The sequence below is a fragment of the Bacillus rossius genome, chromosome 5 (genome assembly GCF_032445375.1).
Source record: "Bacillus rossius redtenbacheri isolate Brsri chromosome 5, Brsri_v3, whole genome shotgun sequence".
NCBI lineage: Eukaryota > Metazoa > Arthropoda > Insecta > Phasmatodea > Bacillidae > Bacillus > Bacillus rossius.
In genome coordinates this window covers 79,441,214-79,457,966 of record NC_086333.1, presented here as the reverse complement: position 1 = coordinate 79,457,966, position 16,753 = coordinate 79,441,214, and the positions used below count along the sequence as shown (strand labels likewise).

The 16,753-nt window shown below is 39.3% G+C and overlaps 1 protein-coding gene across 1 annotated transcript in view; it reads left to right on the top strand.

The window, feature by feature from the left end:
- The window catches only part of LOC134532307 (low-density lipoprotein receptor-related protein 4-like), an 86,844-nt gene extending 75,966 nt beyond the window's left edge, over positions 1–10,878 (top strand). Inside the window, exons 27-29 of the mRNA XM_063368725.1 lie at positions 1,119–1,377; positions 1,464–1,870; positions 2,982–10,878. Coding sequence (XP_063224795.1) covers positions 1,119–1,377; positions 1,464–1,870; positions 2,982–3,155 — 840 coding nt within the window. The 3' untranslated portion in view covers positions 3,156–10,878. The remainder of the gene's footprint in view (positions 1–1,118; positions 1,378–1,463; positions 1,871–2,981) is intronic.
- The last annotated feature ends 5,875 nt before the right edge of the window (positions 10,879–16,753 follow it).

Sequence of the window (16,753 nt, the reverse complement as noted above, 5' to 3'; positions counted from 1 at the left end):
GATTTTTATAATGATGTCACCACGTCAGTATTGTTAAAGTTAAGACTAATTGAATGGTAACTTAAGTTAAAAGCTTCTAAAATGGCCTACGTCCAGCTTGGACGGTAAAACGTGTCACGATGCTGTATCCAGCATTTTTATTGCAGTTAGCTAGGCATTGGATGATGTTATATAATATTTAGTGACCTAGAAGTCATAAGTATTTGTATTCAGGCAGATATCTTAAGTAGGAGTGCAAACTTCAAAATAGTTGCCAGTTCCTGAGGTAAGCCTGGAAATGCAACTAGGCCTATTAAAGCCACTGCATTGCGTAAAAACTGTAACTCCAACAGACACACAATTTGGTTTATTGTGTTCTGCATATAATTTACTACAAAAAAAGACTACACAATTGGACGAAATACGCAAAATTAAGAGTTTTGTTTACAAACATAGTTCTGCTTCCCAGGACTTGAGGTACGCCAGTGGTCGAAACTGTAGTCACGCTCTAAACCCAATAACGATTTTTACCTACCCTGACCAAGTGGTGTGGTTCCGATCAAAGAGAATTATTGATCTGTTAATAAACGCACGTTAACTGTGTCGAGTGTGCGCTTCCCAAGTGGGAGAGTCGGTGCGGTGTATCGAGGCTTGTTGGAGCCATGGAGAGCATACACCTGAGCAGTGCAGTAGTGTTCCTATCCTTAGAGCGGTGGAGGTTCTGCCGTCAGGCTTCAAGCGGCTAAGTTACGCTCTGGACCAGGAGCGTAGCCGGGGGAGGGGGGGGGGTTGTTTAGGTGTTCAAACCCCCCCCCCCCCCCCCCCTTAGCACCAAATCTTTAATTAATTTATTATTCATCACTCAAACAAATATCATATTAAAATTAATAAAAGTTTTACCATTACAATATTTATATTTAAGAACCGAAAACTGCTAAAATAGCACTATTTTACACCTTAAAATCCAAATTCTCCCGGGAGAGAACCCCCGGACCCCCCGCTTTAATACAGGGGGGGGGAGGGGGCATGCTTCTTAACACCCCCCATACACAAATTCTGGCTACGCCACTGCTCTGGACTGAGACTCCACGTCTGAGATGACACAAGTGGTGCACGGGGAGACTGGTGCGGTGTTGCAGTGCGGGGAGCACATCTACTGGACAGACTGGTACAAGAAGTCGGTGGAGCGCGCGGACAAGCGCACGGGCAAGGACCGCGTCGTGATCCGCACGGACCTGGACGGGGTGATGGAGATCCGGGCGGTGGCGGCAGGCCGGCAGTCGGGCTGGACCCCGTGCGCCGTGGGCAACGGGGGCTGCTCCCACCTGTGCCTGTTCCGCCAGCAGAGCTACGTGTGCGCGTGCCCGGACCGGCCGGACGCGCGGCCCTGCAGCACCGGTGAGTGGCGGGGTGGCGCGGGGGGGCGGGGGGGCGGACCCGGGGCCCCAAGGGGCAGAGCGAGACCCGGCGCGTGCCTGCCGCAGAGCCGAGCGAGCGGGTGCCGGTGCGGGCCCGAGCGCCGGACGGCGAGGAGGACGCCCCGCTGCTGCCCATCGACACCCGCGGGGGCGCCGGCCTCCCGGGGCTCCCGGGGCTCCCCGGCGCCGGCCCCAAGGCGGCGGGCCCGCGCGACGAGCGGCGCGACGCGGCCGCGCGCGGCGAGATGCTGGTGTTCGTGATCACCATGACGGTGAGCCTGGTGGTGCTGGGCTCGGCCGCCGTCGCGGTCATCCTGCTGGTGCGGCGGCGCAAGCGCGACGAGAAGTACCTGTACGCCACCGGCCGCTCCGTGCTCACCTTCTCCAACCCCAACTACAGCGCCTCCAACCCCGACGTGGCGGGCGACAAGCGGCCCTTCCTCTGGAAGAAGCTGCGCTATGACAAGTCCCAGGTGAGCCATCCGCCCCGCCTCGTCCAACACACCGCTTCTAGAGACATGGCTTTGCAACTCTAAAAACTTTGCAGTAAACCTCTCACTGTCATCTTCTCAAAAACATTATATTTGTCCACGTAAAAACTAGGTTATGTGATTTATTTGTTAAATTCCTATACCAGTTCAGAAATGAACAATTTAACTGCAGTTTCAACTTGCGCAGTCGTGTTGACAAATTGATCAGTCAGTATGCGTTAAGCATTGGTATATGTTTTATTTTTACTGTAAACCCATTTGTATGTGGATGTGCCACAATGCCCACACTTGCAGATCAGGTGTTAGCCCCCGGCCTTCCCACTCGAACTCCAGCTTGGGGAAGCCATTCTCGCAGGAGATACTAATTATAGTACGATATCATGACATATCACAGCACACATTTCGTGTTGGAAATGATATTATGGCTCTCACTGCAGTTTGACTTTTTTTTTGTCTTTACTTAATTTAATTAAGGACTATTTCTGTCAATTTAACACAATACATACCTCTATTGCATTTGTAAATCTGTCGCAAATATTTACTCAATGCGATATAATGGGTTTAATAATGCATGCAAGTGATAAATATATGTGATGATAAGTTCTGTATTAATTTAAGTCCACCTGCTAAAATAAGTTTATACATGGATTACGCCAGCATTAAAAAAAATTTATCATTTAATACCAAGTTACAAGTATAGAACCAAAGAATATTAAAGTTTACAACTACATATCTTCAAAGTTTACGTATTTATAACTTTCTACTGAATGGGCTCACATTCCTCTAGGGCTAGGCAAAACTAGCAAAGCCTGGATACAGTAAATTTTTTGAAGACTGCCTAATAAGTAGGGGTTACACTAATTACCTAATTATCTTTACCAATTTCTGGTTCTGGGCCCGGTATTACATATCAACTGAATTTTCTTCTTTTGCACAAGTACCGTTCAGGAGCCAAGTGTGTACGAAGTGGGTCCCGTGTGTACTGGACAGCGAGTGGCTGCTGCCGTGTGCGTGATCCCGTCGGAGGGATGTGATCGAAACATCGTGACTGTGAAATAAAGGCACAGCACAACTGGTGCCGTGCTGGTTGCAGGAGCGCGTGTTCAGCGTGCAGGAGGACAAGCCGTGCGGCAGCCACGAGGTGGTGTCGCTGATCCCCATGGCGCCCGCGCAGGGCGGCGCGAGCGGGCCCGGCCCGGAGAGCGTGCCCTCGCCGCCCCCCACGCCCCCCCAGAGACTCGACAGCATCAGCCTCAAGGCGGGGTGAGGCCCCCCTCCCCCCCACCACCTCTGGTAACCAGCGTACTGAGCCATCCGTCACAAACAAACAGTAGATAGGCCACACAGTAAATGTTCGTACCACTGTCGACGTACATTCCCGTTTATAAAACAGCATTTAAAAAAATAATAAAAAAAAGTTTGAGTCTTGAACGGTTGTTAAGCTGTTGAAACGATCTGATAAAAAAAAATTTTTTAATGGTCGATTGTGTTTGGTCGGTGAAGCCGGGCAGACGAGGCGGTCGCGAGGAAAGTGCGCAGCCAGACGCGCTGCGTGTGGAGAGAGGGCGCGGGAGCTGCGGAAATAACTGCGTGCCGTGCCGACGCGCTGAGACTGAGGGTTCGGTAGCGGGATTACTCTTGTTGAATGTGTCGCTTCGATCTCATCTCGTGTCGTCACATGTCGTGCGTGACCGACGCGTTGCTGTGCATGCTCTTGTCTTAGATGTACGATATTTTATATCCGGATATCGTTGTCGCAGTCGCCGGACTGCGAGTGGGAGTCTCCCGTGGCTGCGTGGATCAACACAAAGAGGTTGTGAAAAAGAGAAATATTTGCTCTCACTTAATCTAAGTTAATCTTTGCACAGCTGAGACAACTTTGAGGTTGTTGGATTCCAAACAGCTGAATAAAATGCACCAATTGGCAGTCAGTATTCAGTTAAAAAATAAATTCGTCCATAATATTTTCTTACAAGGGGAAGTACTGTGCATACACTGGGATTGTATTGTATCGAGAAACAAACCAAATTTTGTAGTAAACACTGTCAAAAATGTAACAGTTAAGTCCCAATGATGTTTTTGTACCTAGTAGACATTGGTGATGCCAACACCATTGTAAAATAAAGTCAGTGTAAATGTGTATTTACTTTTCTTAATTAAATTGGTTAAAATTAGGGGGCAATACAAAATCAACTTCTCATTTTACTATCACAATTTTATTTTCTTGCACTATTATTGTACATATTGTAACTTTGAGCAGTGACTAATCGCAAAACACAAATTAATGGATAAAAAAGAGCTACATGCGAAAATGAACCATATTGTGGTAGCGAAAATTAACCATATTGTGGAAACAACAGCACCAACACAGTTGAATTGCTACTAATTAGCCTTTTTTTTTTTGTTTACATAAATTCAGTTTACTTCAAAGCCTTATGTAGGTCCACTTCCTGTAAAAACATAGATTTAATATTTTGTTTAACGGCAAGAAAATACTTTTAATAGCACTGCAAAAAAAAATTATGTAAATAACTTCTTCAAAATACTGCAATTAAATTCAGTAGCTAATTGAAATAATTAGCTGCAATTAGACTACGTATATGCATAAAAATGGAATTTTGGTATTTAACATTTTTTTTTTATTCGTGATCTACGCGTCTCTTCAAACATTTTGGCAAATTGGTGAATATCACTTAGTAAAACCCAATTTTTGAATACATTATTGTTTTCATTGCTTTTATTCAGTCCGACTTGTCAGCAAGGTCGCACGTGAGCGCAACACGACTGCACCGAACAGGACGTAGGCGAGGAACTGCCACTGCCTGTAAGGAACAATCCCGAGATTGCCAGCGGTGTTAACGGGAAACCACGGCTGGCTGAACCGGTATTCATACCCGGGTTTTCAAGAACGCACCTCCTCACTCTATGTAGTTTTTCCCTGTGTACTATATGAGAAGATCTTTGAGCTACCGCTTGTCTTGGACAAGTCATTTCAGATGGCTGTAGTTATGTCGCTGTTGCCTGGAGTTGGACGGAGGTGAGGCAGAAGGAAAAGAAAGGGAGCGTGGCGGGGAAGAGCCATTCCCAGAATGACCTGACGAGCGTGAGCCTGTGTCCTCGTACCCTGCGCCCGCACTTACGACCTCCAGCCGTGCTGGATTTAGTGCCGCATCCGTCCGACTTAACCTTACGATGTGGTCTCTTCTTCCAGGTGCGATGTTTGAAAGCAAGGTAGTTCGAACTGATCTCCCCCGATGGTTCGCTAAACTTCTGGTTGTGTTGCTTGTCGTGTTTGTCGTTTCCTAGGTTCGTATCTGAAAGCAAAATAAAAGCAGTTTTTTTTTTCTTTTCTGCTTTCTTGTCTCTAACCATCAAAGTTTTCTCGGGTAATGTCAGCAGATCCGTTTGTTCACATACAAGTTGGTTTGTTTGAACCCTTAAACAATGGTGGTGAAATTGGCCCTGAGTATACGAGTTAGGTGCAAGCAGGTGATGTGTTTTAGTCGACCTCCAACGTCACAGCCGATGCTCCGCCCAATCACACAACACTAAAAGTAACTAAAATACTTCGTTTTCCAAGCTCTGGAAATGAATTATTTTGCGCAGACAGTGTCTCTGTGATCATAACTGCAAACCACAATTGATAACTACTCGGTGCTCATAAGTGGAGTTATGCCGGGACTTGGCTTAGAACCTACAACCCTTACAAAGTAGATGTCCAGGAAATAGCACAGGAGTTGAAACGTCCAGGAGGGTTGAAATTATGAAATTAACTTTTCCTCTCTCGTCTTCAAGTGGTGAAAACTCTGTCCAACCACGGCTCTGCAAGGCACCTACACTATGAGAGTTCCAAAAATGGTTAACTCCGATGATAATTATAAAACCTCACATTGTACTATTCTATTTTTGGTTGATAGCAAAGGTATGACAATTCTAAACTCAAGCACATAAAACCAAGGTTTAAATTTGGCTATTTACCGACTATATCAATGTACTATAATAATTTCCACTAAATATAGGAACGGCATTTTTCTATATTCTAAATGCAAATTATTGCTTTCAAAGTATTAACACTAGTCTTCATTGTAATTACAAACAGCCATGGAAGACCATAACATTGAGTATTGTAATGATACTGTTGTGAATGTGGGTAATAATGGTAAAATGCAAAGTTTCTCTTATCCTGTGATAACTAGCCCACATGATGAGGCACGTCTGACGCAACATCTGGTTCTAGGTTACATAGAAATAATTAAATGGCTTAAGCTATATCTCACAGCTCTTCCAGGCTAGGGAAGTTACGAATTTTATCTGTCTTAAGAGTTCAACAAAAAATCACATTTAAGAAAATAGGTTTGGTGCAAAAAGCTACTGATTATAAATGAATTTCTAAGATTTTAATTCAAAGCAGGGAAAACTAATTTTAATAATAAAAGTTCAAAATAATTGTTTTTACTTTTTAGTTCCACAAAAAAAAATGTTTTAGTTCCTAATTGAAATCAGAACATGTGCAGGTCGTTATACTTTTCTCATAGCCGCAAAAAATTATAAAAAGCAAATAGGTAATACAATTAACCGAAATGTGTGCATCTTAAAGCATTAATGTAAAATGGTTTACACTTTCCAGTTCCACCATGAGCATAAAGCTTAGAAAACTCAAAAAGTTAAACATGTTGCCATTCTACTAAAGACATATGCACAAAACCCTACAAATTACTAGACTTGCACATTTACAAAAATAAAAAAAAAATGTTTCAATTTTTTTAATTGTCTCAACAAAAAAAAACTAAAATGTTATCAATATCATTGCAACTAGTGCAGCTAAATTGTTGTGTTCTTCAAAAAACTAAAGCTTCTTGGTTGCAAAATTGCTCGTGCACGATGGGTTGGAAACGAGGTCAGACTTGCGGCAAGCGGACGGCAGTTTTGTGGATTCTCTTGCCGGGCCGCTCCGGGCTTCAGCGCAGAGGCAGCCGCGCCTCGCGCTGACCTGTTCCCTGACCAGCGCTGCCCGTCGTTCAGTTCCCTCCATCGTCCCCGTTCTGCTCCGACGCTCGACTCTCGTGCCGCCGTGGCTCGTGCAGCACAGCACAGCACAGCACAGCACAGCATTCAGTGTCGCAACCCTCCTTCAATGTACAGCTAGCATTCAGTCATTTCTGAAGGAAAATAATATTAATATAATATGGCGATTTGGAAAATGTAACGAATAAAAGGCATTTGGCTGGTTGGAATTGCAAAGAACATAGAGAGACAAAAATTATGGTTTTTGAAACATGACTATAACTTAAAATTTAACTTTAAAAAAATGTGATCATCGGGATGAAAGCCGGTGAAAAATCTTCAGATTAAACCATTACTGTATTATACTCAGATAATGATTACCTGTTCATGTCGTGTACCTTTTGATTTTATCATCACAAGTGTAAAAAAAAAAAAAGTGTGAGCCACATACTGCTACTTTCGAAATCTGATTCTTTTCATTTCGCTCAGTATCACGGGGATGGAAATGATTTATCTTCATTTATCTTCTTGCATTTTCAGGATGATCTTTCATGATCTTTTGTGATTTATAAGAGTGATTGAGTTACGATGTTCACCAATGAGGAATCGCTTCACCGTTCAGGCAACTAAAAATAATATTTTCAAAACCGATTTTTTGTGCAATGAACAATGCATGACAATTTTTTCTTGATGTGCGTCAAAAACATTTTACCTCGAAAGCTGTTCAACCTTCTAAAGCCACAATTTGAAGTAAACTGAATGGCATGGATATTATTAATTTCTGCATTGCTGTTGAGTTACAGTCTTAGCTGTTCCTGATCATTATAATTAACCTCGATAATTTCTTATTTGCAACTAAATGTTAAGAAGTTTTGAAGATGTGCTTACTTCTTGGAACAACAGTGGCCAAGGAAACTTTATGTGCTGGGAGTTCCACGCTACCTGGACTTGCGAGTTTCTTTAACTGCACCAAGTCCTGGAGACACGTATGTGGATGCTCCGTGTGATCGGCGCGCAAACATAAAAAAATTGGCAAGCGGAAGCACAAAGCATGTAGGAAATAAAAGTTGAATGTTGAAGTATCACCAAACATGTTTCTATTTGACTACAGTTTCTATACAAGTATAGTTGATTAATCATGTTGTATAGATGTATTCTTTGAAGAAATGTTATATATTTTAATATAATTGAGAGTAGTTGTAGGTGTGAGCACAGCTTAAATCTAGCCATTATAATTGCACTTCGTAAGTATAGTTAGGGGTGAAAGCCGGACACGACGAAAATGTGAAGCGTGAATCAAATATAGAAATGTTTTTGAGGATTGTTTCACACTTTAATAACTGTCAGAATCAAGCAATGATAAGGAATTGCCATGCAGCTCTTATTAATGCAGGCTGTCAGAAAGTGAAATGTACAACTGAACTCGTTTAATTTAAACAAAATTATGTAGGTACAGTAAAGGCTCTTTAATCTAGATCATTCGGGTCGAACATCAATATATTTTTAATGAGAATACAAAAAAAATACGGCACATTGATATTTGAAACAAGTTGTAATAAGCTGGTCTATGACCAGATGAAAATTACGCATGAATGTTACCATCTGAAAAAAGTATCTATCACCTTTCCTCCGTCAATGATCACCTGATCTGTGCTGGATTACCCGAATGTGCTGTAGCAATGAACTTCAGATTGAAGAACCTCTACTGTACCTATCTATTAATTTATGTCACTGCATTCATTTGTTTGTTGGTAACTGTATTCTCTAAGTGTGTAATTTGCTTTCTTTATTTGTTTGTTACATCAGCAGTGGCGTACAACAGCATTTCTCCAAAAATGGGGTTGTTTAATGAGTTGCTTCGCTGTATAACACTTGAGTACGACTGAAAAGATAGCAGAGATATTGAGAATTTTAAGCTTGTTAATTCTTTTTGAATCTTCCCTTACTATTTTTTGGGACGATCAATTTATCTCAGATATAAATAGTGGTCAATGAACAGAATATTGTTATCCAGCTGCATTAGCAATGGCACAATGTGTTTGAAGGAGGTTGGGGTCGGGCCAAATGCAGGGAGGCCTCTGACCTCACAGCTCACAGGTCTCGCTGGCCCTAAGGTGAAGGTGAACTGCAAGTTGCACGCACCACACACACACTGCTGATTGGGCGTGTCACTAGGGCTTCGTGCTTGCGCGGCATGGCACAAATGACATGTCCGGTGCCTCTGCCAAGTTTGCGTGCCGGCACACTTCAGCCCAACATGGTCCTTTAGATCATGGTACAAACCCTCCGTGCGAATGACGCTGTGCCTCCGGCACGGGACGCTCTTTTCCGTGTGCCGGACACCCGGCCGTGCTGGGCTGTCGGGTGTTCTCCTGTTCTGAACACCCGGGTACGTCGTCGTTTTCCTCTGCACTGCTACCAACTCCCGTACAAGTACGACTAATCTGAAGGGCGTGCTCGCACCTAGCTCCAGCCTGCTGTGTGCTGTTCTCTCTAGCTCGGCAGCCACCCGCACAGTTCTCACTGCAAACTTTAACAAACTGGCACAAGAACATTTACGTCACACAACAATATTAGCTCCTTCAAAATAAAAATAAAAATTAAAAATTAAATTTCACTGGCTATCACATTAGGTAGAAACCTCGCTACTTCCCTGACCTGTGGCAAGATCGCTGGCGAGCGCAAGCCTCGAGCAGAGACGTGTCTGGACCGGGCATGCCTCGAGTGCACCCGATAATCTACCCAGAGTGCACCTTGGCACTGTGACGTCAGCGCGGCCATGCCACAGCCCAGGTGTCCCAGCAAGTGACGTCGACGCACTCGGCCGTGAGTTGCTGATCGAGTGACGTGCAGTCGCTTCATCTTAGGGACACGCGTGCTCCTGTAGCTGTGTCGTGTATGTTTGTGTCATGCAGATCGACCACTGGTAACAACTAACCCAACTGTCATGTGTCCAATGAACTTTGTGTCAGTTTTCCAACTGTCATTTAAGTAAAACTGAATTAATTCAAATATGTGCACGATCAACTGGGTATTGAAGGATGGAAATATAAATGCATTTCTCTTGAGTCACATGTATAAAAAAAAATTACCTATTTTGGAATTTATTTTTATAACATTATGTATCTGCTTTGGGAAGAAATAATGTGTTTCGCAGTTTAAAACATAGACATACATAGAGCATTGTGGTTTAATGAAAACAGCAAGGAACTAGTCATTATTTAAAAAATTTTAAACATTCAGAATATTATAAAAAACTTAGAAACTGTTGTTACGATACCATTTCTTGGTAAATAACTTCTGGTTTTGATGTTATTAAGGATTAATTGTTTGATAGCCCAAAACAAAAATTTGGAAAAAAAATTATTACAATGAACAACAGCCACGAGGTGCAATACCTGAATGTGTCAGTGCCATTTCGAGTCCTGCCTTTGGAAGATCGACCAGCAAACTCCGTGGTCCATGTCAGATGCTTCACCCATACAAGCAACATAACCTGGGCGCTTTCCTTTTACAATGGCTCCACTTAACCAACATTCGTTACCAACACGTAACCAACATTTCAACGTATGTCGTAGAGAAACCACAAGAATGGACACGAAAGCACACAGAAAGAAATGCCCAAAACTCTGCTGCTGTAGAGAGTTTATAACTTATAGACAACACAGAGAATCCTTTGGAAGGAATTAGTCGGGGAAATTATCACCGCACAGACAAAACCAGTGGGCAGCCAAGGACGAGATAGTTGTAACAAGCACACAAAATATAAACAACATCCTTGGAAAACACAGCAATAAAAATGAACACAACAATGGTACAAAACAGATAGGTAGTCTGGACACCAGCACAACAACACACTGATGATGGCACAGACAAACTCAGTAGTATTCATCTTTCTTGTCCATTCTTGTGTTTTCTCGATGACATACAGTGAAAACCAACAATTTTGTATGCCCATAAAAATGTTTTGAATCTCATAAACTTTATTCCCAAAACATAACACATAAATTAATGAAATTTTGGTATTGTTGATTTTTTACGTTTATTGAAAAACTTATTTGCAAACAATCAACATGAAAACATTATAATAATGTAACAGTATCATTTTTAATGGAATGGTGTTAATGATGCTAATGTAGTTTTTATCACAAGTTGTTGTAACCCCCTCCAAAAAAAAATTTTGAAGCCATGAAAATTAATGAAGAAATTTAAATATGTTACTGAAATCATCTTTAAGTAATTGACACAATGTAATTTCAGTGCTAATGACAATTTCATTAATGAAAAAACAACACAAAGGTGAAGTTTTGAAAAATGTTTTATACCTACATGTATATTAAATTACGTAAATGAATCAATTTTTAATTGCCTGTTGTATTGTTTTCAGAGCTATGTTAGGTAACCTTTAACACCGTGTCAAAAGTCAAAATTTGCAAAGTAGTTAAACAGACAAGAAACAGGTAACTGTTCATGCAAACAACATACGTATGCCAAATGTTATAATTTTCAGTCTATAAGATACGAATGTATGAATATTCTTATGAAAACAAACTTAAACCCTTTTAATCTTTTCATTGATGGAATTTTGAAAAATGGTGAGATTACACAATGTCAAAGTAAATATTTACATTCATTGTGCCTCCAACTCCTGCAGATTTGGAGATGTTGATTTTCTTTTTAAAACTAAGCTAACTTACTCCCTTAGCAGAGGAGTTCCTAGAAATATAAACAATGTATTAGTGGACTTCTTATGGATACTATTTGAGTTAAATTTCTTACCTCCCATTTCAGTAGATTCAAAAATATTATTTTTCTTTTAGAAAGATTAAAAACAACCTTTTTTGTCTGTGTTTGGGGGGGGGGGGGGGGGGGGGGGGGGGGAATTCAGAATTTTGGAAAATTGCAAAAATGTGTAGTAATTTTTGTCTGTGTACAATTCGTACCCAATTTATTGCTTACTGCTTGACTACATGCTGAGATATATTTCATTATAAAACCATACTTACACTCTGTCCAACAGCGTAGGAGTGGAATTTCGTAATGGTGTTCATTATCCTACTGTTTAAGTTAGCCAAAGACCTTACATACTAACAACAGGTTTAATCAACTTCCATTCAGGAAGTTTCATTAGATTCTGAAAAAAAACAGACAAGAATACAAAAAAAATTTAAAAACTCTTGATCTGAGTTGGAAATATTTTAAATGCCGTTTCTTATAGTTTTGTCATGACATGCACCTATGTATAGGAAAAGGGGGGGGGGGGGGGGACTTTCCATTCAGGCACCACAGTTGAAAGCTACGGTAACATTAACAATACATCCACACTAAACTATTAAACAAATAGTGGAGCAGCAGGAAATAGTGTTCTACCAAATCTAGCTGCAGCGGTATGCTAAACTTTTCTCATCTCGCCTCATAGCGACAGTTCCTTGCTGTTAACTGCAAACATTTCTCAATGCTTCTACGTAAAGTTGTGAGCAACAGAACCTTCTACTTGTGTAAAAATCGTAAATAATCTCAATCAGCTGAATGTAAAACTAGTTTGCACTACCATTATGACAGTAAATATATTTCTCTACTGATAATGCTAAATAAACATATATATTTTTAAGGTACAAAATATAATAGTTACATACTGGTATACTAGTATCACCAAAAATAAGAGTTGTTTTTATATGAAATGCATATATAATTATATAATACATATATAATTATATATAAATATATAATAGTGACAATTTATAATCAAAACCATAATATACTTTTTAAATACTGTGAGTTTATACTTGGCTTCGATAAAGGGTGTCTCAATTCAGGCCTCTCTCTCACTCAAACTGTATAACACAAGTCTGTTTGCTTCAATACAACTCTCAGACCAGTGATAACTTCAGACAGTCTGTTAAATATCTCACATGACAATAATGTGCCAAGTGGATGAGAGTGAGCGAGAGTGAACGAGAGTGAGCGAGAGTGGGCTCTCTCTCGGTGAACTGGGACACGTCCTTACTCGCTGTTAACGAACCTTCGGTTTCCAAGTGTCTCAAGTGATTTTATTCAGGTTGTGCCAAACAAAGATGCACAAATTTAAAAAAAATAAATAAAAACGCATACTTGTGCTAAACACCGCACAGCATCTCGGTCAAGTTTGACGCGGACTTCCTACAAGGTCTTCCAAGGTCACGGCTCTCAGTCACTCGCACACTTACAGCGACTCACATCTCTCTCAAGTTGAAACACATAAAGCACGCGAAGTCAACTGTTCGGTCGCTTGTGAATTAATACAGGTGTTTCTCAACCTGTCGAATTACAGGTGGTGTACAAGGTAGGCAAAGCCTTCTGTCCAAAGTGTCTAAAATAGATGTGTGAGAATCTAGGACAAATGACAGTATCATCAATAAATTGTTCATTGATAAATACTGAAACTTTTACGCTTCTGGTTATGTTGTGCTAGTTAGCATAGTCATGCGGCATAACAACATGCACATCCAAGCCATTACTGCTATTAAAATAATTTAATTTTATAATTTTCATCTGAATGTCTTGAAAATGCAGGGAAGACAAAAATATACAGAGTAATTCCATATAAATATACAGACTTGAGGCCGTGCAGGTCTGTGTCTCCCGTCTGTCGAGAGCCAGTCGAAGGTACGGTGATGCCTGGCGTCGGGACGAAGCGAGCGATGCTACTGGTTGGTTCCTGTGCTCGCCACCGCCAGCGCTCTTTGGCAGGAAAAAGTCTAGATGTTTGTGGACACCATGTTAAATAAGTTTCCCTGTTAATAACAATGTCTAAATTTCCAAGTACCTTGAGAAACACAAATGCCTATTTCTAGGAATTACAATAGTTACTATAATGCAGTGAATCTCTGTTCAAGCACGTATGATAACGTGAAAGGTTTCGTGCTAGAAGCTTCCAACAAACAGGCGTCGTCGGAGATAAATACGCAGTGAAAGAAGCGAATAGCGATTAAGGAAAGAGCAAGATATTGTTGATTCGTCACATTATTAATTAGTTGCACTTTAATTAAAACAACTACACAAGTGCCATTGCCATTGTGTGCACACGGAAATAAAAATTCACCTAAAAGAAAACAGCGCTGCATCAAATCATGCTGTAATTTATTGGCGCCAATCAAACAGCCGGACGCTACGTAGCGTGTGCTCGTCTCACGCTCCCTGGCCCTCGTGGGGCAACGCGTCTCAGTCGGGTCCAATGGCTAGAGGTTTATCAGGTTCCCTTTTGTTTCATTCTTTCCTGGCTTGCACTGCTGCATTACGTTACTTCCTCGATTTCCGGCGATGTTTGCCCGTCCGTGACCGGCTGGGTTCCAGCACACAAGCCTTCGTTCAGAAACGGTGCCCGTGAAACCACGCAAAGCAGGGCAAGGTGATTCTATAAAACTTCTGTATTTTAAAAACTGGTAATCATTAACAGTATTGTTGTTAGCAAGTGTACTTCACTTTGTCCGAGTGTGAGATAATTCTTTCATTCATGCTGCATGGTTTTAGAGCAATAGGCGTGCATTCCGCAGAAACATTGTAACTCAATTGGGTGAAGCATCCTGCTAATTTAATCAAAAACCATTAGATATTTTGTATGATGTCACAATCATAATTATACAATAGACAAATAGAAATATTTAAAAACAAAAAAAATTTTTGGACACTATATTATCATTTACATATTACTATAATGAAAAATTATTCCTTGTACAGGCATTAAATACTCTACGAATTTTACTACAGATTTACATCGGGAAAATAAACTTATTTCACGATAAAATAAAAACATTTAGATCACACTATCATTGTTAAAAATACTTTACTATGTACTTAGTGTACTTAAGTTATATTTTTCTTGATAAATATTTATTATGTAAACTGCATTATCTAAACAGTTGTGATTTATATTGTACTGTTAACATATTCAGTCTACTATTAAATAAACCCATTTTATCATTCAAATAAAATTAATTTTATTTTAATATGACTGAAAGACAGAGAATCATAATTTTCACTTTATTTCAGATGTTATCTTCAGTTTTTTCTACTTAATCTTGAACGATGTATTTTTTTTAAATTATATATTCTTAAAATTGCTTAGAAGACAAACAAAAACTAATTACAATTAAGAACTTGAGAGAGATGTGCGTCAGCAAATCTGACAACACTGTTTGACTTAGCTCTTTGCGCGCCACGCTAGGCGACCAAATTACTTAACTGCATTTCCCCACATTAGTTTTAGCGAGATTTTTGATTGTGCGAATGAAAATAAAAGATATAGAAAAAGAATGAAGAATTCAAATGAGACTGAGATATTACCTACCTGCTAAGAAAACATCTTTTAAGCCAACATGTGTTTAAGGTAAAAATATTTTGATATAGTGTTTTTTAAGTAATACATATTTAACTAATTCTTGAATAATGTGTGTTCCCTGAAACACATTCTGTACATATTAGATGTAATTTCACTTTTGCAATATTGCCGTTTGTATGCAAAAATCAGCCCCTTATGCTGTGATTGGGCATTATGATGAAATGAACAATTAGTTGGTTGTTTGAACATAGAGCTCCTCACTAAATATCCAATTTTAATTAAATTGTCCATGTTAAATGTGGTTGCCTAAGACAACTTTTGTGTTTTTTAATTCATAACTAATGTAGTTCTACGAATTTATAACATTTTACTAAGCAAATTCCATAAGAAAAATTGTACTTTAACTTTATTATGTAACATAAAACTGTACCACACTTTGTCAAAAAAACAAATGTAACATACTTAGTTTTGTGTCCAAAAAAACTGTTTTATATGCAATGTAATTTTATACCAGAGTATTAGCCAAAACTACGAAAAGTTAATGTGTGACATTGCGATGGAAGACACCATCCAAGTAATTACTTCTTCCGAACTATAAATCTCTCATGAATGAAAGATCACAAAGTGAAAGCCGTTGATGACAGAACTATGAAAATAAGTCTGTAATAATGTAAGGCAGCTCATATTTCAAGTAACTAAGGCATATGACCTGAAAATGTATATTTATACAAAAAGTTGTAATTCTAAATGTTTAGTAAAGACACTTGTAGTGTGAACTGGTCTTATGTTATTGTGTTACCACCTCAAATTGTCTTTATATACGAATTTGCAAGTTAGAAATAGGATTCTGCAAATCCTGTTTTTCTTATTCGAATTGAACATCAAATTATTCTCAAAAATCAAAATTATTTTTTATTGATTTTAATTTTACAGTAAAATTTTTATTTCACATTTCATAGGAGTTCACAAAAAATCAATGCAAATACAGTAAAATAAATAATAGAGCAATATTTATAGAACATTAACAGTGGTGTAAACTGTAAAATGCAATAAAATGAAAGACATGACAATAAATTTTCTTAAACAAAAAAATGTTAATTTTGAAAATTGTTTTTTTGGTCGAACTGATTACATACATAAAAACAGAGGATTTTTTTAAAATAATTTTCTATCAATCAAACAACACAGATTATTTCTGATATAAAAAAGCATATATGTATTATGTTGCATTAAACAAATCAACATTTCTCAATAAAATCTTAGTTTCATAATAGGCAAAAAATTTTTGTCATTGAGTCCCACTTGCTATATCTATTGGTAATAATCAAAAAAAAATTGTTTGATTTGAAATGTTGAATGAAATATAATTTGCGATAACTTACTACCTAATTTTACATGCATACGTATGTTTTTTTTTATTTCATTTGTTTCCTTATGTAAGTCATCAAACTTGAAAGATCTGGATCATGAAATTCAACCGATTGAATGTACGTATCTCATAGTTACTGCAAAATACTTTGAAGTTTGTAAATATTGATAAAGTA